The sequence below is a fragment of the Macaca mulatta genome, chromosome 6, assembly GCF_049350105.2.
Source record: "Macaca mulatta isolate MMU2019108-1 chromosome 6, T2T-MMU8v2.0, whole genome shotgun sequence".
NCBI classification, from domain to species: Eukaryota; Metazoa; Chordata; class Mammalia; order Primates; family Cercopithecidae; genus Macaca; species Macaca mulatta.
The window spans coordinates 36,835,015-36,861,319 of NC_133411.1; the positions used below are offsets into that span (position 1 = coordinate 36,835,015).

Below are 26,305 nucleotides of genomic sequence, written 5' to 3' on the forward strand. Positions count from 1 at the left end.
AGACAAAAAGAGATGTTAACAAAAAGATACTTTATTTTTTCATTTCTTTATTCATTTATTCACCAGCATCATGTGAGCAGCCCCCAGGCATAGTGCAACAGGCCTAATATGGAAGACTGACAAGTAGCCCAATGTTTGAGTAAGAAAATGAAGGCAGTAGCTGTCAACTACAAGGAGACTAATTTTAAATGAAATACAGTAACATTTAGAATTTGCAAAACCAGGGGTCTATTTTAATTACAGCCTCAAAAGACTGACTAAAAAGCAAATGAGAGGCTGGGCGTGGTGGCTCACGCCTGTAATACCAGCACTTTGAGAGGCTGAGGTGGGTGGATCACCTGAGGTCAGGAGTTTGAGACCAGCCTGACCAATATGGTGAAACCCTGTCTCTACTAAAAATACAAAAATTAGCTGGGTGTGGTGGCAGGTGCCTGTATTCCCAGCTACTCAGGAGGCTGAGACAGGAGAATTGCTTGAACCCAGGAGGTGGAGGTTGTAGTGAGCCGAGATCGTGCCACTGGACTCCAACCTGTGCAACATCACGAGACTCCATCTCAAAAAAAAAAAGAACGTAAAGGAGAAGATAGACCCAAATAAGGTATGAAAGGCAGAGACAGATCAACTAATGTCAAGGTTTTCAATTAAAAGAGGTTGAGATAGGAAATCATGAAAACCAATTAGGAAAGAAGATAAATTTTCCTAAGCATCTACCAAGTGCTTAGCAGTCAGCCAGACTTACAAAGCACATTATTTAGTTCTAGTCAGAGGGGTCAAACCCTAGAACCGTAAAGTATTGACAAAAAAACCCTGAATATATGTCAACATGAAATATTTTAGTAAACACATTCAATTTTTTATTATATGATAAAATGGACAATATAATCTAATGATTAGTAGCATCAAAGAATGTGAAGAAGGGACACATATACGTGGTCTAGGATCTCTGCCTTCAGGGAGAAACTGGTACTTGAGGACTTTGTTTTGTGTAGTTTTTAGTTTTTTATCCTTCTGTTCAGATAAATATATGTCCGCTTGTCTGACAAATAATCAAATATGTGTCAAAAATTAGACCTTCGGGGGAAAGAAAAAGATGAGGCATGAAGCACAGCTCCTTTACAAAACCACCTGGCAAGGATTTCAAAGCTTCACATCCTTTTTTTGTAAATTAACAAGTTTGCTATGGCATTGCAACAGAAGGTAGGACTTAGGCAGGAGGGAAGGGATGTCCAAGGCAGATCTTGCAGACACACTACCATGCAAGCTCTATTATTCCTTTTTCTCACCAAGGGAAGAAAATTTTAGCTAAAAGTCATGTCACTCTTATGCCTGGAGAAATGGATTCTAAAGCGAAGAAGAACATAGCAGTCCTTTCTTCATACAAGACACGTGGAAGAGGGACGTGTACAAACAGGCTGTGGAGTGTCGGGCTACTGGTGAATCTCAGCTCCACCACTTACAAGCACTGCAACATTGGACAGTTTAATAAACCTCCCTGTGCCCCAGTTTTCTTATCTATAAAACGGTGATAATAATAGTCAGTACATTTTCTGAACTAAATAATAGGGGTAATGGATTGTAAGGATTCTGTGATATAAACTAGTTAAAGCACTTACCGGAATGCCTGGTAAGTAATAAGCACTCAATAAAATTTTTCCAAAAATAGTGAGCAAATGTGGGGGTCAGAGATTAAGCAAAACTGAGGGTAGAAATTGTGATTACTTAAAATAACAACGTGGAGTTATTTTAAAGGCAGGAATCCTTCGGATGATGTGAATAAAGTCACCGAAAAGCAGAAAAGGCCACGGAAGCTTGACCATTACCTTCCAAAGAGAAGCCATCAATTTTTGAAAATTTGGCTTAAAAAATATTCATGGCTTTTATATGATGAGCTATTAAATCTTATATTCTGTGCCCTGTGTCGGAAGCATGGAGTGAAGTCAGGGGGAAGTCAAGTGAATTTCTTTTATGGTACTGACAACTTTAGGACTGAATTTCTCAATGCACATCAACTCAGCGAGGCTCATGCCAGGCTTCATTAATGGAAGCAACAAGTAGCTCTCCAGTGAACAGAGCCACCACCAAACTAATGATGAGGACCATGAGCAAAGTAACCCTCGGGAGAGTAGAGAACTTATTCAGATCATGCCATGCTATTGCCAAGACCGGACGTACCCTCAAAGATTTTATTTGGATGTGCAAATTGGATGATATGAAAGGTGTTGATATTGGCCCAGTATTCAGAACTAAAAAATCAGCAAGAATGTTTACATACTTTATTGCTGAAGTAGAACGAAAAAATCTAAGAGAGAAACTAGAAAAAAGTAAATTTTTTTCTGTCATCAGTGATGGAATCACAGACAGTTTAATCAAAGAAGTCGAACTTGTTTATGTGCAGTTTGCACATGCAGGAAAAGTGCACTGTCAATTTGTTGGGGTACAGACAGTAGAAAGAAATGATCCTCTGGCAATAAAAAATGCCACTGAGAAAACTCTAGAGATAAATCTTCAACTTAGACTGTCGAGCCAAGACTGGGCAAAGAAGCTGGTTGGTTTTGGAAGTGATGGTACCCATGGCATAGAGGGAGAGAACAATGAGGTGGCCCTGCTATTAAGAGAAATACAACCATGTGTACAGACTGTATATTGCTTTGCACATCACCTTGAACTATCTTACAAAGTGGTGTTCCAGAACATTCCTCTGTACAATGATGTCAAAGATCTCCTTCACAGCATTTATCACTTTTATCGCAATTCTCCTCTTCATAAGAGTGCTCTGAGAACTGCTTTCAAAGGCCTTCACCTTCGACCTGTGATGCCTTCTCAAATAGGAGACAGGAAGTGGCTTCAAGGATTACAGGCAGCCCTCCAGAACTTTCTCAAGGGATATCCTGCAATTGTTCGGCAACTGTACTCAGTAAGTAATTTTGAAATGCCACATTATTTTACTTTTTCAGAATCACAGAAAATACTTTTCTTGAGATCCTTGGAATAATAATTTTGGGAAAGATAACCACCGTGTTGTTCCCAATCTGTGTTACAGGCAGGCGAAGGCAAAAGTGACACCAATCAAAAGAAATCCAAAGAACTTCTGGAGTCCCTTCTCCAAGCTGACATTGTTAAATTTGCCCACTTCTTGTTGGATGTCATTAATGTCCTTAGCATTCTGTCTGGTGTCAGTAAGAATAGAAATTCCTCAATTGCTGACATATTTGCCACTTTAGAGTCAATGCTGGAAATGCTCCAAATGTATCAAACAAGGTGAGAGGTTGGGATGATCTGAGGTCTGTCAAACTAGACAGTTTGACTTGTGAAATTATCTGCCATATGTTTCTTCATTTAATTTGTTAGTTGTTATTTGGGTGATTTTTTTCTCCCCAGACTAGGGCCAAAAGAACGCATGATGGATTCAGCCACACACTTTCATGGTAACTGCCTCAGAGGGAAAGAAAACATTTCTGCTGTGAGAAACATTGTTTTAACACATCTTATCAAGAGGCTTCAAGGCTGTTTCAGAGATGCCAGCCAAAATGTGGTGAGGGCTACCATGATTGGAAGTTTTAAATTATGGCCCACAAAGATAAATCAAGGTAATCTATATGTGCTGACTTTGAACCTATTATTCTCTGATGGTCTGTGTGAGTTTCTTTTTTATATGTGACCATTTTTGGTATCTTGATTATAGAATTTGGAGAAAAAGAGGTATCCATCCTGACTGCACATTATGAACCAGTATTAGAAGCTGCCAATGTGAAACTTAGTGAAATGGATACTGAATGGAGCATGTTGAAATTAGAGATTTATGCCAGGTAAGCAAGAAAGCAAGCTGAGGAAAGTGGCTGATATTTATAAATGTTTGGGTAAAACTTGGGAGTCTTAACCTTTTCCATTTCTTCTCCTCCCTCCTAGATTTCCGAACATTCGAAAATTGACCTGGGATTTTGTGAATTCCATTTACTTACACAAGTATCCAAATATCCTGACACTGGTCGATCTAGTGTTGACCCTTCCTGCAAGTTCAGCTGAAGCAGAACGTGGCTTTAGTCAGGTGAAATGGACCAAGTCACACATGCATGCAAAAATCAAGGCTGAAATTATGACGGATGTCCTAATTATTCAGTTGAATTCTCCAGACATTAATAATTTTGACCCTAGGAAAGCTATCCATTTATGGAATACAAGAACACTGTCTTCAACTGGTGACACAAGACCTAATTCAGATTGCTCATCAAACTCAGAAAGCCATTATGAAAGTGATTAGCAGTATGCAAATGTTGACATTGTTGTTGCATATGAATGTAGCTCTTTTGCATAGTAAAAAAATAAAATAAAATAAATATTTTCCAGAAACCTGAAATTTAAAAGTAAAACAGTAACTTGTCTTCACATCAAACAAAAGGCATTTGGCTTCTTCCAAACATACAGAGTAAAAAGCCCAAGATTGTTTCTTCTATAGCTTTCTAACTTCCCTTATGTATTCATGTGTTCTTTCACACTATTTTGGTGGAGCTGTATGCTTCCACACAATGGTGTTATTTTGATGTCGTTTTTTTTGAGAGTTATCCCTAAGGGTGACCAGAATATGATTACGGTCTGAGTTCCCTTAGGCCTGGCATACAATTCATTATTTTTCCTCGATAATTCTAAGTGATAGTTGCATTAGGTAATTAACTTAGAGCCAAACTGAAAGAGAGCTTCTCTTTTCATCTGTGAACAAAATTTGTAAGTTTATGTAATTATTTTATTGCAACTATATCACTACATGCTTTGGCCATGTAAGTAACAAAGGCAAATATTAAAACAGTTTTCACGTTTCATGCTAAATCCTCAGGTAAACAATTCTTATGTAAACCGAAGGTATTGTCTTATTACACTTTGTTTTACACCATATCCATTCGAGATTGCAGAAATGAATTGCAGCTTACAAGATTTTTAAAATACTCTGAGCCTCTTCATGGTTTCAGTAGATTTTATTTATGGCTGTAGCTTGAAGAACATGACTGATTTATGTCTGACTTATCTAAAAACCAACATAGGATCATATAAACCACAAATCACTGAAAATTCTGCCATCTGGGAAAATGTTCTCGTGTCTATAAAACTGGATGCTTAAGTTTAATGAAAAAGGATACAGAATGTATTTCTGAACAGCCTGCTGAATGGCCAATTATATCAAAGAAGAAAGGTTTCATTCCTGCTACCGAGAAAATTACCTTCCAAATCTCAAAATTGTGTATTTGGTTTGAAGCACTGAGATTTTAGAAGGATTATTGCATTTCCCCGGAGGTTAGAGGAAATGCTAAAGTTCATGAGAACTTTTAGAAATGCTAAAAACTTCGATGTAAAAAGAAAATCTTGGGATAGCAAGGCTATGTTTCATTCTTTTTATTCCCAAAACAAAGAATAGCTATGTACTCTGGACCTGAAAGATCCCTGGATACACATTAGGAGTCTCTCCTTGTTCTAGAAGGTACCTCTTTGTGTTGGTTAGCCAGATATTTTGTTTTAAGTAGATTCATTTATTTTGTTTTCTTACTTCTTTCTTAATGCATGTGCATGCAATTTGAAGTGAAAAACAAGGTAGATATCTCTTTTAGATTGAGTTAAGTAGGTTAGTTCATAAGAGCAAATAATTTAAAAGGTTAGTGGTCTTTCATGAAATACTTAGGAATACTGAGTCAATTAGGTGACTAAATTAGCACTTTCAATCCGGTAATTTAACAATTCAAATTTCTCTGCATTTACAAAAGCAAATATGGTCTGATCCAAAAGGCAAGATGAGGATAAATGTATTACCTTGATTGTAGTGGTGATCTGCATGCATTTGGAACACTTTTATTTAATATTTGCCAAAATATTTTACTCTTGTGCTCTACTGCATGTAAGAAACCTTAAAATCATATATTTTTTGAAAAATTCAGCCTATTCTGAGTGAAAGGTCAAAGAACACTCTAAACTAAAAAGTATACAGTTTTATAATTTTACCCAATCTGGATTTAATTATTACTAAGCCAAAAAAGACATTTTGACTTAGTTGAGAAACAATAATGAGACAGCATCAGGAAATTATTATTTTTATATTTCCAAAATGTCTTCTGTTTCTTTAAAACTTACCATTTTATATAATACGAATAAAGAGATTTTTCAAATACTCATTACTTCTATTTTAGCAAAAGAATATAAAAACCATCACCTAAACCAAGTGACAAAATATTTTTCATTGTATTATAGGCATAATAGGAAATAAAGCATTTACTGACATTCTGATCGATTTGGTGACCCTGAACCTTGGCACAAACAACTTTCCTAGTAGTTGGATGCACCTTACCCAACCTGAAGTAAGCTTCTATGTTGTTTGAGTTTTAAAGCTTTAAGCATTCTTATTTGATCAATGCATCAATAGTTCTAAAATAACGAGTACTTGCATAGGGTCTGACATTTAATATGCAATCAATGAAACGTGAGTGAATGAAAAATGAATGAACTTCCAATTAAAACATATAGTATGCACATGCTCAATATTTGAAAAATAAGTGATGATCTGTCACTGGAATATTATAGAGACTGTGATGTTCAACCAGTGAGTTTCTATCTATAACTACCTTTATAACTTTATAACTTTCTTCTAGTTACAGGAATTAACATCTTTATTAACAGTCAACTCTGAGTTTGTGGACTGGCGGAAGTTCCTGTTAGTAACCTCAATGCCTTGGCCTATTCCCTTGGAGGAGGAGCTCCTTGAGACCCTTCAGAAATTCAAGGCTGTGGATAAGGCGCAGTTGGGCACCATCACTTTCGAGCAGTATATGCAGGTTGTTACCAGCACCTGATGGCATTGATAACACCAGAACACTCGTGACCTAAGAAGTGAATTACTCACTGATGTTACATTGCCAGGTCTCAGGCCAGTGCGTTGCTTCTCAGCTGCCCTTATCTAGGCACCCAGAGGCAGCACAGGCAGTGTCAAAGCCCCAGGCAGAAGCCTGACTTCCATCCCCAGGGAAAAGACCTGAAAAAGTCAGAACTTCCAGGAGAACAAAGGGTTCTGAAAGCAGTTACATAAATTTTTTTGTTCTTCTCCTGAGTTCCTAACCAGTGGTTCTTATCCTTGGCTGTACATTAGAATCATCTGCAAAGCTTTTAATAAGCCCAATGTCCAACACTCTAAGCTCCCAGAGTAGAAAGAACAGTGATTTAAACACACACACACACACACACACACACACACACACACGGAAAGGAGCAAGTTTTTTCTCTTTGGGGTGAGAGGGTGATGAATGTTGAGATTATTTCTGAGAAGTTGAGTTTGAAATATCTGTGGGAAATGAAGAGAGAAATGTCCCGTCTAATATGGCCCATACAGAAGGGATCACGAGTCAATACCATATAAATGGTTATTGAATTTATGATTGTATGAGATCACTCAAGGAAAGTGATGGATAACCCAGTAGGGTATGTAATACTTGGTCATTGGACGTGGCAGGTGGGATGTAACTGGTAACTTGTGCTAGAAAAATTGTGGTGGAATAATAATTACAGAAGTTAGATGGCAGAGGGTTGAGGAAATGAATGAGTCTATAGAAAGTGAAAACAAGAAAAATCAACTGATTTTTGAGAAGTTTGACTAAGAAAAGAGTAAAAGCAAAATTTCATAACAGAGAGGGGCCTGATTTACTTACTTGATCTTTATTAATGTCATTATGTTGCTCACCATTTCACATTGCTGGTAGACATGAAAGAGGGAAACTTTCAGAAGGAACTAACTTTGAAACAGAGTAATATTCTCCAGGTGCCTGCATCTCACATGTATTTCACCAATCACATACATTCCTGCTTCCCTTTTCTTCCTTAATGCATGGCCTCCTTTTTTTTGTGTGAGAGCTCTGAGGTTTCCAGGCTCATAGAGTTGAGCCAGAAGGAAAAACACAAACTATGACAAGGCTCTTTCAGGGCTGATCAAGACAGGTGTTCGGTTATTTGAGTTCTGCTACATTTATTTTCCAAGTAGATTTACAATTTGTTGAGGTGGTTTTGTTTGAAAACAAAAGCAGCAGAGCAAAACTTACTTTGTTTCCATAGCTGTCTTAAGATTTTAACAAGTGCGCACTCATGAAATTATTGACCTTTGCTATTTATTGTATGTGGCAATCAGCATAGGATATCAATTTGAATATTCTTTTGCACAAATATGAGAAGAACAAAGGGTGTTGGCAATTTTCACCAAAGTGCTGAGCTAAAACCAGGAAACTATTTTACCAAAGGTGTGAGTTTCTTAGAGAAAACTGGATGCTGCGTTTAAGAGAAATTCAGCAATACTTCTTTGAACACTGCCTGTGTTTTGGGAATGGTTGTTTTCTGAGCTCTGACCTTTCCCCTTCCGCCCTCAGGTCCCCCTCCTCTGAAACCCCCATTTGGAAAGGCCCACTTGACCAGCCTGCATGCCTTTCACAGATTATCAGCACTTGCCAGCTCACTACCCCTCCCCGACAATGTTGTTTCAGTGGAAAAATCAAAATAACTTGAGGTCAAAATTTTACAAGATTTGTCGAAAACGCCCCATTAGGACGGTAAAATAGTATGCTTGCATTGCGGAAATGAAGTTCTAATTGGTGTCAGTTATAAACTGAGACAGAGGGACGTCATGAACAAGAGGTCACCGAGATCTTGAGTCAGTTATTCAGTTACTTAACAAAGAGTTTTCTAAAACCAGCAATGTATACCAGCACCATGCAAGTCTCCACAAACAGATAGGACATGAACAGTACATAAGGAATGTGAGCTATTTTTAATGGGGGCACAGACTCCTCCAAAATATGACTAATGCAAGATTAATACAGGGTAGCAGCCTCCAAGCCTCATCCAATCATTAAAAATAGTCAGCATTGACGGGGGGCAGTGGCTTACGCCTGTAATCCCAGCACTTTGGGAGGCCGAGGCGGGTGGATCACGAGGTCAGAAGATCGAGACCATCCTGGCTAACACGGTGAAACCCCGTCTCTACTAAAAGTATAAACAATTAGCCGGGCGTGATGGTGGGTGCCTGTAGTCCCAGCTACTAGAGAGGCTGAGGCAGGAGAATGGTGTGAACCCGGGAGGCGGAGCTTGCAGTGAGCCGAGATCACACCACTGCACTCCAGCCTGGGCGACAGAATGAGACTCCCTCTCAAAAAAAAAAAAAGTAGCCAGCACTCCTAGTCTATGGGTACTTATTTATAAAGTATATACATATACAACAGCACATAATACATTATGAACATTATCAAAGATGTAAAAATAAAAATTACATAAGAATGAGATAAAAAGAAATGTAAATCGGAGTTCTAGTATTTTCTCCTACACCCCTGTGGTTTCTGCATCCTACTTGGGAGATAACTGCTCTAGAGACAAGATTGGCTCAGTCTCTGAGGCTTTTAGAGGAACATCTCAGCATAACACATACTTTAATAATTTTCGTTGTTTTTTTGTTTTTGTTTTGTTTTGTTTTTATGTAGGCTGGTCTGTGGTTTACAGGAGATGAAGATATAAAAATTCCAGAAAATCCTCTTGAACCTCTGCCATTTAATAGGCAGGAGCGTCTTATAGAGGTAATTACTGAGATCTTCAAAAAAATGTGGCATTAAAGCACTAACCATTTTCTTTGTGTTTTCTTCCACTTGTGTAACTTGCTTTGGACTGCGCGCCTGCCCCTCAGTTCCTCTGCTGTCTTTCCAAAGTGCAGACCTTAGTACTCACTGAGGAGTCAGTGTAGAGAAGCTCAGGGGAGGAGGCAGCGGCCAGAATATCACAGCCTTACTGTTAATTCTCTGTGAACCTGGACAATTCCATGGCCTCTCAGAATTCACCTTCCTCATCTGTCAAATAAGCTAAGTTAACACATTTTTCTCTGAGTTTCCTTCCAATTCTAAAAGCTTAGGATAAAATTTGTCATTTTACCTATGTCCATTTCTCTTTGATTTTGACTAATACAGCAAGGGTTTGCCTATAGCGTTGCCCATGGCCCATCAGAGCTTGCTGCTCTCAATATTATTATTATCCTCAATAATAGCATTTTATGAGCCTCTATTTCTGAGGCCACAATGAAAAGCCAGACCTTAAAAATCTCAATGCCACTCTATCCTCAGTAAGACATGAAAAAAACTGAATGGTAGATTTAGACATCACAGTGAACTCTGTATAATATATGGATTGTTCAATTTCTAGCCATTAGTTCCAAATTGCAGTACAAAATTGAGCAGCACTCCAGTTGTAGCCATAAATGGAGCAATTTCCTTCAATTGGATGCATATTTTTTGAACACCTCTGCTAGATGCTAGCAGGAGAGCAGGTAAGATAAAGGGTCAGAGAGTTACCAAAAAAGCCCAAGATATAAGGTTGGCAGTTGCAGGGGCAGTATTTTGTGTGTTGTTATTTTTAATGTGAAACTGGAGGACTGAAAACCAATTATCCTGGAGAGTTTTGGAATGGTCTCTATATGCTTTTGTGAACAAATCTACCATCAACATAAACAGGTTCTTTATTAGTTGGAAGCAACTGGCAGTTTGAATATTATACCAAGTGCAAAGTACTTTCATTGTCAGCCAGAAGTTTTTAGAAATGTCAATCAAAGGCAGAATCTTTGAGCTGCTCACCTGGCAGCGAAACAGAAAAGGACCTTTTAGTACTTTTGGAGCAGGTGGCTCCCACCTGCTGCTGGAAGATTACAGGGAGGAAAGGAACAAAGTCAGCAGCAGAGGCAGGACTGTGGAGGCTGAGCAGAAAGTGTTGTTATGGAACAAAAGATAGCTGACAGGGATGTGTGTGATGTCCGTATGACAGAAAAGGTGAAAGGAGTGGTGTTTTCTATACTCCCCGTGGGTGTCTGTGATACTCAATGCTCAGAAGTTACATAAATCTCAGTGTTCTTACACTGGGATAGAAGCACAGATTTCACTGTTTACAAGCTGTGAGGTATCCATGGCATGACCCAACCTCTCTGCGCCTTGCTTTTTTATCCCTCTCTGGTGGGGCTGTTGTGCAGAGGGAGTTCATGTGTGTGGCACTCTTAGAACAGTGAGTGCCATTTCAGTCAATGGCAACCTATCCTTCCAGTTGCTCAGGTCAAAAACCCAGGAGTCATCCCAGTTCCTCTCTTCTCTCAAACTCCACATCCAATACCTTAGGAAATCCTGATAGTTCTACCTTCAAAACGTGTAAATCCCGAATGAGACCACTTCTTCCCAGCCCTATTGCTATCACCTGGAACAAGCCACAATCAACTTCACCTAGATGGCTGCAACGGCCTCATGATAGGTCTCCCTGATTATGCTTTGTCTTCACCCAGTTTGCAGATCAAATCACAGCAGCCCCGGCTCAAAACTTCCGTAACTCTGTGTTTTACTCAGAGGAAAGGCCCAAATCCTTCTGTGTCCCACCAGGCCTTGTGTGTTCTGATCTTGTTGCCTCTTTCATTTCACCTCCTGCCATGATCCCTTTGCCCATTCTGGCTCAGCCACACTGAACCTGCTCATTGTTGATCAAACATGCAAGGCCTGCCCCGACCTTGGGAGTTCGGCCTCAGCAGCCCCTTTTTCTGTCATGCTCTTCCCCTGGATGTCTTCCCCAGCTAACTCCCTGCCCTCCTCCACGTCATTGGTCAAACTTCACCTCAATCTTGCTATCTAGCCCCTCCCCACTCTTCACTCTCAATTCCCCTTTCCTTGACCTGCTCTTTTTTCTGTGTGTCCATAATCACCACATAGTTTACTTATTTTATTTATTCTTTTATCTTCTTCTTTTTTTTTCAGGCTGGAGTGCAGTGGCAAGATCTCAGCTCACTGCAACCTCCGCCTCCCAGGTTGAAGCAATTCTCCTGCCTCAGCCTCCCGAGTAGCTGGGATTACAGGCGCCCACCACCACACCCGGCTAATTTTTGTACTTTTTGTAGAGATGGGGTTTTGCTATGTTGGCCAGAGTGGTCTCCAACTCCTGGCTTCAAGTGATCTGCCTGCCTTGGTCTCCCAAAGTGCTGGGATTACAGACGTGAGCCACCACGCCTGGACTCTCTCATTTCTTTGAGACATTATTTAAATTTTTGTTGGATTTTCCAAATATCAGAAATTATTTTTCCACCTGTTAACTTCATTTATGCCTAGGTAAAACTATTCATAGTTGTAAGGGTTTTTGGTAACAAATAACCTGGTGGAAATACCCTCTGACTCTCGGAACTTGCTTCTCAAAGTATGGGCCAGAACCAGCAACATTAGAAGTACCTGGAACCTTGCTAGACGTGCAGAACCTTAGATGGCCCAGCACCACATACTTAATCAGAATTCACATTTTGAAAACGTTCTCCAGGTCATAAATATACATTTGTGAAGAGCTGGAAGGTAGCAGTCTCCCCAGACAGCGCTGCTTATGTGCCTAGGTGTGGCCTATGTGTTCCCGGGTTTGGGCCTCTGCTTTGGAGGGCCCCAGAGGATATTTGACTCCCAAGTGCTAACTCCTCATGCTGCCAAATGCACAAGACACTGTGTCAATGTCAGCTTGGGTATTCAGAGTGAGAAAACTGCTGATTTGATATTTGGTGTTTAGTACACACTCTGCCTGGATGTGAAGCCAACTAGGGTCAGTAGCTTGAGTATGAAATCCAGAAGAGGTGAACCAGTTTGAAGACTTTTTAATAGCTAGAATCCCAGTGGCTTTAGGCATCATTTTCTTTCCCTCCTTTCACCTCCCACAGAGACCGATGGACCAGAAGCCTCATATTTAGGGCCAGGGCCTAGTTTGTCCGGAGAATGCTGAGGACAGATAAATGGGTCCTTGGGCTTGTGACTCTCTTTTCCTATTTAATGTGCAGCCCCCAACTACCCTTAATCAGTACATCATTTCCTAAATATGTTAGTAGCATTAATTAGCACAACATTTCTTTTACAATATTTCAGGGCCTTACTTTTACTGCTTTTCTTCTTAACATTATTCAGTTCATACCTTTCATTTTATGTTAGCTTTAGTAATTCAACCGTCAGAAGGTAACCTTATTCCAAAGCTCCTGGGGGGATTCTTCATTGCCATGACTAACTATTGACTACGAGAGTGCACCCATTTTATCTTTGGAATTCTTTTTGTGTGCAGTTTTTCTTTAGGCTATTTGCTGACTATGAGAAGGATCCACCCCAACTTGACTACACACAGATGCTGCTTTACTTTGCTTGCCACCCAGACACCGTGGAAGGAGTCTACAGGGCCCTCAGTGTGGCTGTTGGGACTCATGTCTTCCAACAAGTCGAAGCTTCCACTCCAAATGCAGAAAAGGTAATTGCATTCCAGAAATAGACTAACTATAGAGTCTGGAGGGGATGCCTGAAGACCCTAAACTGGCAACAAGGACTCTGTTCTTTTCATCTCCATATTTTCCTAGGTGTGTAATATGATGCTTTACACATACTAGGTCTTCAACAAAGCCTTATTAAATTGGATTAAGACCTGGGGACCCGATTGCCATCGACCATGTCTGTAGTAAAATCAAAATTTGTTCAAAGTGTCTTGGTGGAGTCAAGCTTTACTCTGTAAAGGATGGCCTTTATTTGGCGTGAGTGCTGATCCTGATAAATCAAACAGAAATGGGTATCAACCCTATCCATTTGGGATTCTGTGTAGAAACGATAGATGAAACAAGTTCAGGTCTCTATGCACCCCACATATATGTGGCTTGGTAGTGTTTCAGGCCAAAGCCCGGTCACTGGAAACCTGCATTTCATATCACCTGTGTCCAAGGACAAAGAAGGTTAATAATATCCGATTAAGATGCCACCTCACCTTCCCCTTGAGATCTCTAAGGCATTGGCATTCCCTGGCTTTTGGGATGGGATAGTCTCCAGCAGGGTGCTAGGTAGTGTGCTTGCTAGGTGCCCATTTGTTCTTGACATGGCTTTTGGTTCTGTTCTTTGGGAGCCAGAGCAGTGGCTCCATCTGATGGGATGCTTGTTTCTATTTTTCCTTTGTAGAAACAGAGGGGAAAAGATTGCCACCCAGTCCAGACTCCTCAGATGTTCTAGACACAAACTTCTGTCTTTTTCACACATACTTGTGAAAATATGAAGTAGAAGTAGTCTGAAAGGAATGGGAGGTTCCTGTAACTGCATTCATGGGAGGGAAGAGAGAAACTCTTAAATGCCACCTTAAAGTTTGGCCCTGAGCATGTGGACAGAAAGATTTCCTTCCCATTCCACCAGAGCCAGAGTGAGGCCAGATACATATCTAGTGAGCTAACAACTCTTCAAACCAGTGTGCTGTAAATAGTGTCTCAACACACAGTGGCAGAAAGTTCAGCCAGGAGTATGTATTTCCATTCAAGAATGCTGCCTTCTTTGACAGTAGAACCTCAGTTTAAAAGTCTCCCAAATAAGGGGCTGGGTGTAGTGGCTCCCACCTGTAATCTCAGCACTTTGGGAGGCCAAGGCAGGTGGATCACCTGAGGTCAGGAGTTCGAGACCAACCTGACCAATATGGTGAAACCCCGTCTCTACTAAAAATACAACATTACTTGGGTGTGGTGGTGTGTGCCTGTAGTCCCAGCTACTCGAGAGACTGAGACTGGAGAATTATTTGAACCTGGGAGGCAGAGGTTGCAGTGAGCGAAGATTGTGCCACTGCTCTCCAGCCTGGGTGACAGAGCAAGGCTCCATCTCAAAAAAAATAAATAAATAAGTTTCCCAAATAAGTGAGGAGTTAGGTATGATGTGCATTCACGGGCACTGAATTTGCCACTTTCCCAGAGATGTTTCTGTATCTCCCTGTAGATGGGAGTTCCCTAACCTAACTCTGAATCCGTGATCTAAGCCCAGATCACAGCATGCTGTGAGATCTCATTAATGTCTGTCTTCCCTCACCTCAAATGATGTCAGACCCGCACCTATATGTTCCCATGGTGCACCCTGCTTCCCCTATGAGATACTCCTCACCTGGCAATGACTTCCTTGAGATCTGCTTCTCTCTAGACTCTAAGCATCCTGTGGACAGGGAGTTTGGTGGACAGGAGGCATCTGTTTTGTTCTGCATCCCTAAACTTGAGGCAAGGCCTGGTACAGAGCTCAGTAAACATTGCATTAATTCATTGATCAATTAATTAGTTCATTCACTTTGTAAACTATGCTTTTTACATGGCCCCGTGAGGAACACAAAAGAAGCCGAACTTGCTCTCCTGAAGGGACTCTAATTGGCCCCATTCATACAGAAAAGAATGAATGATGTCCCAAACAGGGAGGGAGCATGGAATAAAAGACAGATTAACATGAGGCCTTGCCAGCCAGAAGAGGTGTGGATGTCCTCTCCTTTCCTGCCTCTCTTCTTTACTCTTGTTACGCTCTCCACCCTTCATCTCATCTCAAAGGATCTGAGGCCTCCCCATTATCCAAGGCCTACGGCAGTACCACATGTTTCACCCTGACAACACTGAGCACTCTCGCAGCGAGACCCAGGTTATAACCAGAACTTCCCTGGCAGGGCGGAGCACCCTCACACACACACATTCACTGCTTCCACAAACATTTATGGAGCACCTGCCTGTGCTGGGGACCACTCTTGATTCGGGGGTATGGCAGTGAACAAAAATTATTCCAGGCAGGAGGAAGACAGGCAATAAACAAATAAGCAAAATAGAGACTACATCGAACGGTGATAAATTCTATGGAAAAAAAAAAAGCATGTGGGGGAAAATACAGGCATTGGAATAGGGGTGGCAATGTTCATTAGGGTGGCCAGAGAAGGCCTCTCTGTGAAGAGACATATAAACAGAGGCATGGAGAAGGTGAGGGAGAGAGCCTTGCAGGTCTCTGGGGCACGAGCACTTGAAGTGAGGACAACAGTGAGTGCAAAAGCCCCTCAGTGCGGTCATGACTGGTGTGTTCCAAGAACTAGGGCTAGCCAGCAGAACTGGAGAGGACCAGGCTGGAGGAGAGTAATCAGGAAGGGAAGTGAGAGGGAGAGGACCCTGAGGGCCACTGCAGGGACGTTAGTTTTAACTCTGTGCAGGATGAGAAGTCATTGGAAGAGTGCAGTCACCTGGCTTCACTAAGTCAGTATCTCTCTGTGTTGAGGAGAGACTATAGCGGGCAAAGGAGGGAAATAAAGAGACCTAGGCTTTCAGGCAGGGGACCACTTATCTATTTATTTCTACCACTAAATGGTTCCTGCCTTGAGTTTGGGACACCTTGTTACCCATCTTCATGTCCTCTGAAGTAGCTGCCACATAGCCAGTGCTTGATTAGTATTTGTGAACATGGCCAGGAAAGAAGGGAAGAAGGAAGAGAGGGACAGTGAAATGAATGGAGTTTAGTCTAGTCTCCATGGTAGAGAGGAGGAAAGCAGACATTCCAGACATTCCAGGCAGGCAGAGGCAACAGCAGACTCCAGGAGGCCGCGATGAGCATGAAAGGCCAGGAAAAAGGAAGCCTGTGCTAGAGCTGTTGCCATAGCAACAGACAGCTGTCTCTGAGGCTGGCAGCCAGGCTAGCTAGCACAGGAAGGCGCTTAATGCCTTCCATCCCTGAGTGCTGCATTCACCGTATGCTAGTGTTCCCACCCAGGAAGCAGCTCCCCTTGAGTGCTGTTCTCAAGAGCTCCTTTTAAATCCAAAGACGCCGTGGAGGAACTGAACCAAGAACACTGCACTGCAGAGATTAAGCTAGTGGGTGGGAGGTGGAGCCAGGATGGAGCACAGGGCTCTGTCTCACACACAGGCCTGTTCCTGACTTGGAGTGAACCCTAGGGGCATTTGGAACACAGGAGCCACCCACCTCCCTCATTCTCACTCACTCCTCATCCTGCTGTCTCCAGCTGTGGCACTGCATTTCTGTGCCATTTCCACTGTGTTCCAGTTTCCTGGGCAACCCTGACCCAGGAAGCCATAATGCTCAGAAATAACACCTCCAGCAGATTCATATTCACTCCCAAGCCATTCAATCAGATCTCTGCTTTTGCTTTCCACACAAACAACTGGAAATCTCCCCAGCGTTTCAGTTTTCTTTACTCTATTTCTGCTATTCATGCTGATTTTATTCAGTGCAGCTCAGGCCTTCTGTTTAAAGCCACAGCTTCTTGGGTAATTTAAAAGAAATTTAAGAGCAAGGCATTCATCAGTCATGCACTAGTCTAGGTGGATCTTTAAATAAATGACATTTGGGAAAATGGTTCCTTCTGCCACCTGTGTGGCATGGGGTTAGTAAATTGTGAGCTTGAATCTCTCACATTGCAAAAGTCTTGTAAAAACATCTTAGCAAGGAATGTTTGAGGCCCTGGGGTAGAAAACACATACATTTCTATGCCCTTCTGCTCTTTGAGGCTTTGCCCACATTAGTCCAAGAACAGACTTCTGTGCTGCCATCCGAGATGTGGGACTGAGCTGATTGAATGATGGAAATGCATGGTCAGGAAGACACACAGGTAGCACTCTGGGGACATATTTGTTGGGAGTCCTGAGGGTTAGCCAAGTGTGACATAGTGCTTGACAGCACCACAATCTGTTCCCCTGCTTAGATAATAATGTGACTTCTGTAGATCTTTGATACCACTGATAATTGCTCATTCAAAAGTACTGGCTTTTCTCCAAATTGGCCTCTCTGGTTTTGTTCCTGCACCCACATTCAACATCATCAGCTTTCAGAGACTCTATTGGAGATAACCACCGCCTCTTGCACACATTTCCCTCCCTGCAGGACCATGCCAACGTCTTCAGTTTGATCTCAGTCTCTCTCCCTTCCTTCCCCTCCCACTGAGCCACTAAGCCTGTTCTGTACCAACCCCCTAGAGAGCAAAAATAGCAAACATGTGAAAAGCATCCTCTGACACTAATAAGTTAAGGATTACTCACTCTGACATTTCAGAGGTTTACATTGCTACCTCTTAAATTTTTTTAAAAATCATTTATTCCATTAGGCTTACATTAGGACTTTGGAATCATTTATTCCATTATGCTTACATCAGGCCTTTGGAAAGTAAGCTTCTCCCTAATTATGGAAAGAGTTACAGAGAGGCCAGGTTCCTTCTTTGCTTAAGTTTGATATCATCTGCTCGTCTAAGCAGCTAGTCGTTTGCTTGCCCACAGCTATGTTGGGTATGTTCTATCTTGGGTACACAGAACCTATGCTACACTCTGAATAGAAATTTATTCATCCTGGACTCACTCAGAAAGATGTTTTACATCACAACTATGTTCATTTCACTATACTGTTTCGTTGCCCTGGAAAATTATTGATGGATAGCCAATGCAATAATCCCCAAGATTCCTGGGTAGAAATGCTAAAGCTGATTTCACTTTTCTGCCATGTGGCATTTCCAATTGTTTAACATGGACAAAAGCCTGGAGGAAAATTATATAAATATGTATGATTTTTATTCCAAAATTTTGATTCCGAAATTTTCCCTCTCTTTTTTTCTCTTTTGTTTTTCAAGCTTTTTTCAAGCTTAAATTCCGAACTTAACAATGGATATAGAGACCCAACTAAGGCAAAGTGACCACACAGAGCTATAGCAAATCTGCCTTCATTACACTGCCCACTGTCCCTTCAAATTTTTTATAGGGACATGTGACTACCAGAGGCTTAATTTTATGCTGCATCATAATTCTTCCATACATGACATTTACATGACTATTTAGAAAGAGCTTACACAATCTATATATAGACTTAATAATTCTACTGAATTAAATATTTACAGCATTGGCACCCTCCTAAATTCGCATTTTTTTCTTCTTTGGAATAAAGGAGATCAGATCTCAGATATTCTGTGATATCTGGCTAGCCAAAATGCCAAAATGCTGCTTTTTCTCTTGGCAAATTATCAAATATTGAAGCATACATACATACACACATGTATACACACACATATACACACAAATTTACTATAGAGAATGTAAGAAGCACAAAGCAAAGGAAATTGTCTATTCTGCTATCCAGAAGTCACCACTGTTAACTCTTTAATGTGTTTGCTTTCCATTTTCATCAATAGTATAGATATATAAGCAAAGTATCCTACTGCATGTATTACTTTGTTTTCTGCTTTCTTTTTGCACTTATCCTATCCTGAGTGTTTTCTTGTGTTATTAAGAATTCTGCTAAACCATCATTTTTCATGGCAGTGTAATATTCTGTTGCAGAAATAGAGTTCATATTACCATTCCCCCATTTTTAGGAATCTTAGGTTTTCTATGTTTGCTGTAACACTGAATGAACAGCCATATACAAAAGTATTTGTGCAAATGAATATTTCTTCAGGATCAATTCCTAGTCCTGTAACTACTGGGTCAATGGTAGGATACATAAGAAGAATATATACATTCAGGCTTTTGATACATAAGAAATCGAAACAATTTACTCCTCACCATACTCATGAGTGCCTGAGTTCATAACTTTTGGCCAGATTTCAAAGAGCAGCAGTAAAAATCTCAACCTGATTTTGTATACTGGATTTGTTTTCTATTTTTGCCTTCCGAGTGTTTAGTTGGGATATCCTCCAGTGTCCAAAGAAATGTTTCTGAAGCTCTTAGAATCTGTCAAGCTAGAGCAATTGACTTGCCTTAGCCTCTCAATTGCAATCAATTTCAAAAGCAAATCTCATTTAACATCTATATACATGTGTATATCTGTATCTATTACAGGTGTAGAAGTACCTGGCAGTGTAGTCAGCCCAAGAATGTATGAAGATGTGTAGGACACACCCCACACTATACAAGCTTCTATACACTACAAGTAAAACTGGTCTTGAATTTTGACATTGTGATTTTCAAGACAGCTAGCGTATTGTCTTCTAGACTGGCTAGCTAGTTTGTGGTAGGCTCTGTCATTCATGAAAAGTGTGTGATTATGAAATTGGTAAATTCTAAAAGTCTCTATTGGTGGAAAAAACTTCAGGTTGACTTCACGTTCTCTTCATTTAACTTTGCAGACCTCCTCAACTGATGCAAGTCCAGCTGAGGAATTTCCTGAACCTGAGGAAAATGCTGCAAAAGAAGAAAGGAAGTTAAAAGACAACAGGGAGGAAAGGGAACAGAAGGATGAAGAAATCCCTGAAAATGCAAACAATGAAAAGATATCCATGGAAACATTACTCAAAGTGTTCAAAGGGGGAAGTGAAGCACAGGACTCTAACAGATTTGCCAGCCACCTAAAGATAGAGAACATTTATGCAGAGGTTGGTTAGATTATTTTGTAAAAAGTTGGCCTCAATTCTGAGCATATTTTTATGGAACTGCTCTCAAAATATATCATTGTATAGAAATTATACAGAATCTCTTTAGTAAATAGAAGTATTTTTTAACAGCTGCTGGATTGTAAGGTTGATTGACTTCATTTTCTTCTTCTTTAAAGGGCTTCATAAAAACATTTCAAGACCTAGGTGCCAAGAACCTGGAGCCAATTGAAGTTGCTGTTCTCTTGAAGCATCCTTTTATTCAAGACCTGATTTCAAATTATTCAGACTATAAGTTTCCTGTGAGTATTACCCCAAAGTGCTCTAATGTGGTTGGGCTCCAGTTCAGGACATGCTACGATGTTTCTAAATGTGAGCTGGCATGGAAGAGAAAGAAACTGGACTCTGCTAGGCCAGGCCAGGCCAGAATCTGGAGAAGCTAAGCTGGTAATCATACCAGGCCAGAAAAGTCAGCCTGAAATATCCACAGGGCAGCAAGCTTAGACACAGTTGATAGGTGGTAGTTAAAGCTGGGTGGGTGACAGTGTTAGGATTGTCACTGTAGCTGTGTACTGACCCTAGCCTGTGATTGAAGAGTTTGGAGAATAAGATTCCTCCTGCCAAAAAGAGCTAACCAAGACCATGATCTCCAGCCAAGTGCTGATATATTCATTGTACTCTAATCACTCATGGTACACATCATCTCTGTCGTGGAAATGATAGTGTGTGCAAAAGGTTGGGCACCACTTCCATCAGGAAAACAGTGTGCAAGATGGAGAAACTAAGGACAAACCCCAGAGAAACTGGACAAACCCAGCAGAAGAAAGGAAGAACTGCAACTCAGAAATCACATAACCACCAAGCAGGTCTGGACCACACGTGCTAAATGTGCATCCACTAAGGCGAGTCCCGGGCCTTTAACAGCAGGGGCTAAGGAGGGCAGAGACTGACACCAACTCCCTTTCATACCGTGGGACTACATTCCTCTCAGATACCAGTTTAACATGAAGTCTCCCTGTTTGGCTCCTGTGAGTTCTATATTGAACTACAAAGGGTTTGCTGAGTTGAAAATAAAAGCACTTTCACTTTTGTAAAGTGATAGATTGTGTATCTTGACTTCTCAATGATAACAAGTTACATTTTGCTGTTTTCTTCCTATACCCACAAATGAAACTCTTCAGACTTAAATATCTTTCTGTGTGCCTAAATGTTTTTGTTCTAAATTGTTGATTCTTTAAAATATTAAATTATTAATATTAAAATTAATTTTATTGCCTGCATTAGTATAACTGAAGTTGATTTCTAACAAGCTAGCAGCTGTTTAGACACAAAGCCTATGCAGTAATGAAATATGATTATAGCATTTAAGAACACAGGCTCTGGACTCAGGTCATGGGACTGAATCTCAGGTCTACCCCTCAGTAGCTCCCTGACCTTAACTTTCTCTTAATCCTGGCTTTCTCATCTGTTAAATGGGGATGAGACATTCATATTGAAAGGGTGATGGTGAGGATTAAGTGAGGTCGTGCATGTAAAGCACTTGGCATGGTATCTGACACAGGGGAAGGGCTACAAAAATGATGGCTGTTAGGGGTACTATTCAATATTGATCACCTACTACTGAGACCCATGTCATAAGCTTCCATTGGAGAGAGAAAATTGAGTACATAATTTGGTCACTGCTCTAAAAAAAATTAACTCCTTTTTGCAAGATAATTTTTACATGCGGGAATCGCAAGAAAATGATGTAAGTTAAACCAACCAAGTGCAAAATTATAGGAATTCAATACATGATATTTTTGTGCTGGAAGCATGGAGGGAGTCTACCCAAGAAGGAATAAACTGGGTCTTGAACGATGGCCAGGGTTTGGGAAGGTAGAGAGAGGGAAAGGGAAGTCTACATGGATTTTGCTGCTGGGGTAGGGAGGCAGCAGGGTCCTGGGTGAACGCAAGGTCTGGGGAAGGCATGGAAGAAGGACTGCAGGAGCCTCACCCCATGAAGAGCCTGGGAAAGGTATAAAATGATCCCATTAAATTGGTAAGATCAGGCCAGATTGCGAAGAACCCAGATATCACACAGGAATATGTGGATTCCATTTGAAAAGCAAGAGAGAATGAACAGGCTGCTGAGCAGGGCGTGATATGATATTTCTTCATCCCCAAGCATTCCTTGGGGATACTGTGCCATAATATCATCCTGCACAACGTGGGTTCCATAGGCCCATCTCTCTAGACTGCATTTTAGCTTACATGCCCTGCTCCACTTATCAGGGAACAGCTCTCTTACGTTGAACCAGCAAAATAATTTGCAAAATTCTTTGGGATTATGTAAAATAGGACTTATTTTATATTGCTCATTACAAGTAGGAGCATAAAAATGATGCCACAATTATTTCCTCTCATACTGGGAGGAAGACTCCCACAAAGTCAGGATGGTTTGAAAATATCTTCACTCTGAGCAGAGTGATTAAATACAATAAACTTGCAGAGAAGATTCTATTTGACGTTTTGCTTCAGAAAAGAAAATAGCCAACGGATGGCTGCCTTCAAGAGTTAGCCTTTCCGAATAGGTGCTCTGACTTCCCAGGAAAGCTGTCATCCATAGGACTCCCTGCCCTGCTTTTTTTTTTTTTTTTTTTTCTGAGACAGTTTTGTTCTTGTTGCCCAGGCTGGAGTGCAGTGACATGATCTGGGCTCACTGCAACCTCCACCTCCCAGGTTCACGCAATTCTCCTGCCTCAGCCTCCTGAGTAGCTGGAATGACAGGTGCCTGCCACCACAACCAGCTAATTTTTTGTATTTTTATACAGATGGGGCTTCACTATGTTGGCCAGGCTGGTCTCGAACTCCTGACCTCAGGTGATCCACCTGCCTCGGCCTCCCAAAGTTCTGGAGGACTCCTTTTAAGTTACACATTCCCCTCATTTCTGAAGGAGTGTCAGCAACTAGCAATGTTAACTGAAGTACTATTGGCATTTGGAGCAGCACAGTTCCTCTTTGAGGATAACTGTCCCAAGTGTGGCAGAATACCTAACAGTTCAGGCCCTACCCCCTGTATTCCAGGAGCATTCTGACATACTGACCTCCGAAACTACCTCTGCCTGCACATTTGCAAACCTTCCTTGGTGCACAGTAGCCCTCTGGCTGAAAGCCGCCCAGTGGCAGGGTGTCTGTCTTCTGTTAACCAGTTTCACAATACCAGTAGCACTTGGCATTCTCATAGCAGAGAGTGAGTTAGTGAGTTAGTTCATTGCCAGAATGTTTCTCTAAGATATACCCGAGTCATCTGCTTTAACTCTTCCTCCTCACATCCTCCACACCTCGTCCTGGTCACTCCACCAAGGAATCTAATTAGAGGCCAGTAAACTACCACCAGTGAGAGTCATTCGTATGATGGTCCATCAAGAAGAGCTGTGCCTGTGTCCTGAAAACTCTAAATTCTGATATTTACAGTGAAAAAGGGTCCCTTTCCAGTAAGGTGTTCTATTCTCATTTTTGGTAACAACAACAACAACAACAAAAGGAATGAAGGGATGGAGAGAAAAGAATCTTTGAAGAACCACTGCACTTGTCCTGTCATTTTTTGCTTCAGATATCCATGTACAAGTAAATAGATCACATTTTTATAATACACTTCAACCACAGTGATGTCATTTGAAGATCTTTCAAGATAAGAAGAGCAAAAGCTAGAGTGTGGTTTTTCAGGTTAAAATGTTGTTTGCTATTATAAACAGTGGCAAGTGAAGGTTGTTGCCTAACAGCTTTATGTTTACAAGGTTCTTGTTTGGAAGTGACAACATTTTAAGATACATATTTGAAAACACTAAGTATGCATAATTGTAATAATGTATTAAGGTGGACTGGTTTTGTGGTTATGAGAGTGGGCTCTGGAGCTTCACTGAATGGGTTCATACCTATGAAGTGTGTGGCCTTAGGCAAGTGACCTCAAAGTGCCTTGGTGTCTGCATCTGTAAAACAGGGCCAATTATCATAGTCACCTCATGGTGGGGGGGTTGTACAGATTAAATGAGATAATACATATAAAGTACTTAGCTCAGTTCCTGGAAGATAGAAAGCACTCGATAAATGTGAGATACTACTACTACTACTACTACTACTACTACTACTACTACTACTATTAGGTTGGTGCAAAAGTAGTTGTAGTTTTTGCCATTACTTTCAATGGCAAAGAACCACAATTACTTTTGCACCAACCTACTTCTACTACTGCTGGTCTGTAGTAGTTACCGTGCACAGTAAATAATTCTGAATCATGTGCAATTATATGTGGATGGACTAGTGAACTGGCATCAAATCTCTTGAATGCACATGTCTTATCTTTGGAAAAAAAGAAGGACTTTCACTGGTGCAGGACCATGATGATGAAGGGTCCAAACACATCCCAGGAAGCCTCTGGTCCATACCTATGTGGAAGTTCCAGATTTTGTGTTGGACATTATAGGCATTCAGCTAAAGTCACTTATTTAATTTCCACTTTCATAGGCCTTGTATAAAAAAGTTATTTTCAAATAATTCTCCTAAAGTATTAAAAAAATGATTTGTGTAAATATAACAAGATCAGTGAGGATATTGGAACTGCGTTGTTGGTGAACAAAGTCAATTTCCTGTGATAAATATATATTTATAAATGTAAATGAATAAACAATTTTCTCTAAAAACTTGATAACTTTAGTCTCTTGTGATGAACACAGGCTCAATTATTATACATCTTTTATAACAAATCTGTAAATCAAGCATATTACCTTATCATTGAGGTTTATATTCAATGGGAGATAGCAAGAAATCTTTTAATGTTAAAATCAGAATATCACCAGAAAATATCTTATGAACAAATGAATCAGGACCCAATTACATTAGGATAACATACCTATAATTATAAGTGTGAACTGAAGGAGACTTTCATCCCTCTTTGTTTTCAAGGCACCTGATTTTAAAATACTCTCTAAGCTTCTCCTTTATCTTTATAACAAAATATGATCGCTGCTTCAGTGCTTTGTGTTTTCAAAGCACCAGTGTCAAACGTTTTCTGACTTTCACAGGCTCTTCTCCATTCACTGCTACTGAAAATTATGGTCCCTGATTTCAGCTATAAATTTAGCTAAAACTGGTTTAAATATATCTGGAGCTTAGCATCTTCCCCATGCTATGGAGTGTCAGATAATCACAAGTTAGCTTATTCCTTAATCCTCAAATTAACTTCTGATAATATTAAAATGACATTGGTTATTATAAACATACTATATAAAGAAGACATGTTATTAAGAATTGTAGTGGGCTGGGCACAGCGGTTCCCATCTGTAATTCCAGCACCTTGGGAGGCTGAGGTGGGATGATTTCTTGAGGCCAGGTGTTTGAGACAAACCTGGTCAACAGAGCAAGACTCCTCTCTACAAAAAACTTTAAAATTAGCTGGACATGATAACATGTGCCTGTAGTCCCAGCTACTTAGAAAACTGAGGTGGGAGGATTTCTTGAGCCTTGGAGATTGAGGCTGCAGTGAGCTATGGTCTTGCCACAGCACTCCAGCCTGGGTGACAGAGCGAAACTCCATTTCTAAAAAAATAAATATTAAATGAAAGCAGTGTACTGGGTAAGACTAGAAAAGTCAATGGGGAGCAGATTTTCTTTTCCACTTGATTCACTTAGCATTGACCTGTGGCTTTAGGAGATAAGGAACAAGATCTCTAAAGAAAATGTTTCATTATGATTCCTCGCAGTGACTGATAGAAGCAATGCATAGAAGCAAGAGTCAACACAAATGGTGAACAAACTCATGTCTTCTCAACTAAAATGATCACAGTCAAATTGAAGCCTTTGAAACTCAGCTCTGAGGAAAAGGAACTTATATTGTTAAAACACTTCTCTAAATTTGTGAAATAAAAAAAAAAAAAAAACCTAAAAGCTACCTAAATGCAATTCTGTATTTTTCATGTGTTGGTACTCCTTCTACATTGTGATAATAGTTTAAATATATTTTGAAAAATATCTGTGATTTAAGATGTAAGATAGCTGTATAGCAAATGAAAAACAGATCATTCTTTCCCTGATGTTTTTTAAATCAAAGAATGAGACAGTTTCAGGAAAGTAATCTTTTGTTTTAAAATTCTACAAATCTATAGACATGATT

General features: G+C 40.5%; 2 protein-coding genes across 2 annotated transcripts in view; both read left to right on the forward strand.

Annotated features, from left to right (window-relative positions):
• SPEF2 (sperm flagellar 2) overlaps window positions 1–21,339 on the forward strand; it is a 184,062-nt gene extending 162,723 nt beyond the window's left edge. The window contains exons 31-36 of the mRNA XM_015139859.3: window positions 6,229–6,335; window positions 6,627–6,809; window positions 9,489–9,581; window positions 13,108–13,287; window positions 19,915–20,160; window positions 20,337–21,339. Coding sequence (XP_014995345.3) covers window positions 6,229–6,335; window positions 6,627–6,809; window positions 9,489–9,581; window positions 13,108–13,287; window positions 19,915–20,160; window positions 20,337–20,600 — 1,073 coding nt within the window. The 3' untranslated portion in view covers window positions 20,601–21,339. The remainder of the gene's footprint in view (window positions 1–6,228; window positions 6,336–6,626; window positions 6,810–9,488; window positions 9,582–13,107; window positions 13,288–19,914; window positions 20,161–20,336) is intronic.
• On the forward strand, window positions 1,919–4,334 carry LOC144341393 (zinc finger protein 862-like). The gene is made up of 5 exons (XM_078004657.1): window positions 1,919–2,914; window positions 3,041–3,258; window positions 3,379–3,587; window positions 3,683–3,806; window positions 3,907–4,334. Exons 1-5 carry the CDS (start codon window positions 2,039–2,041, stop codon window positions 4,256–4,258), a joined length of 1,779 nt encoding a protein of 592 aa, XP_077860783.1. The 5' UTR covers window positions 1,919–2,038; the 3' UTR covers window positions 4,259–4,334.
• Window positions 21,340–26,305: the final 4,966 nt, after the last annotated feature.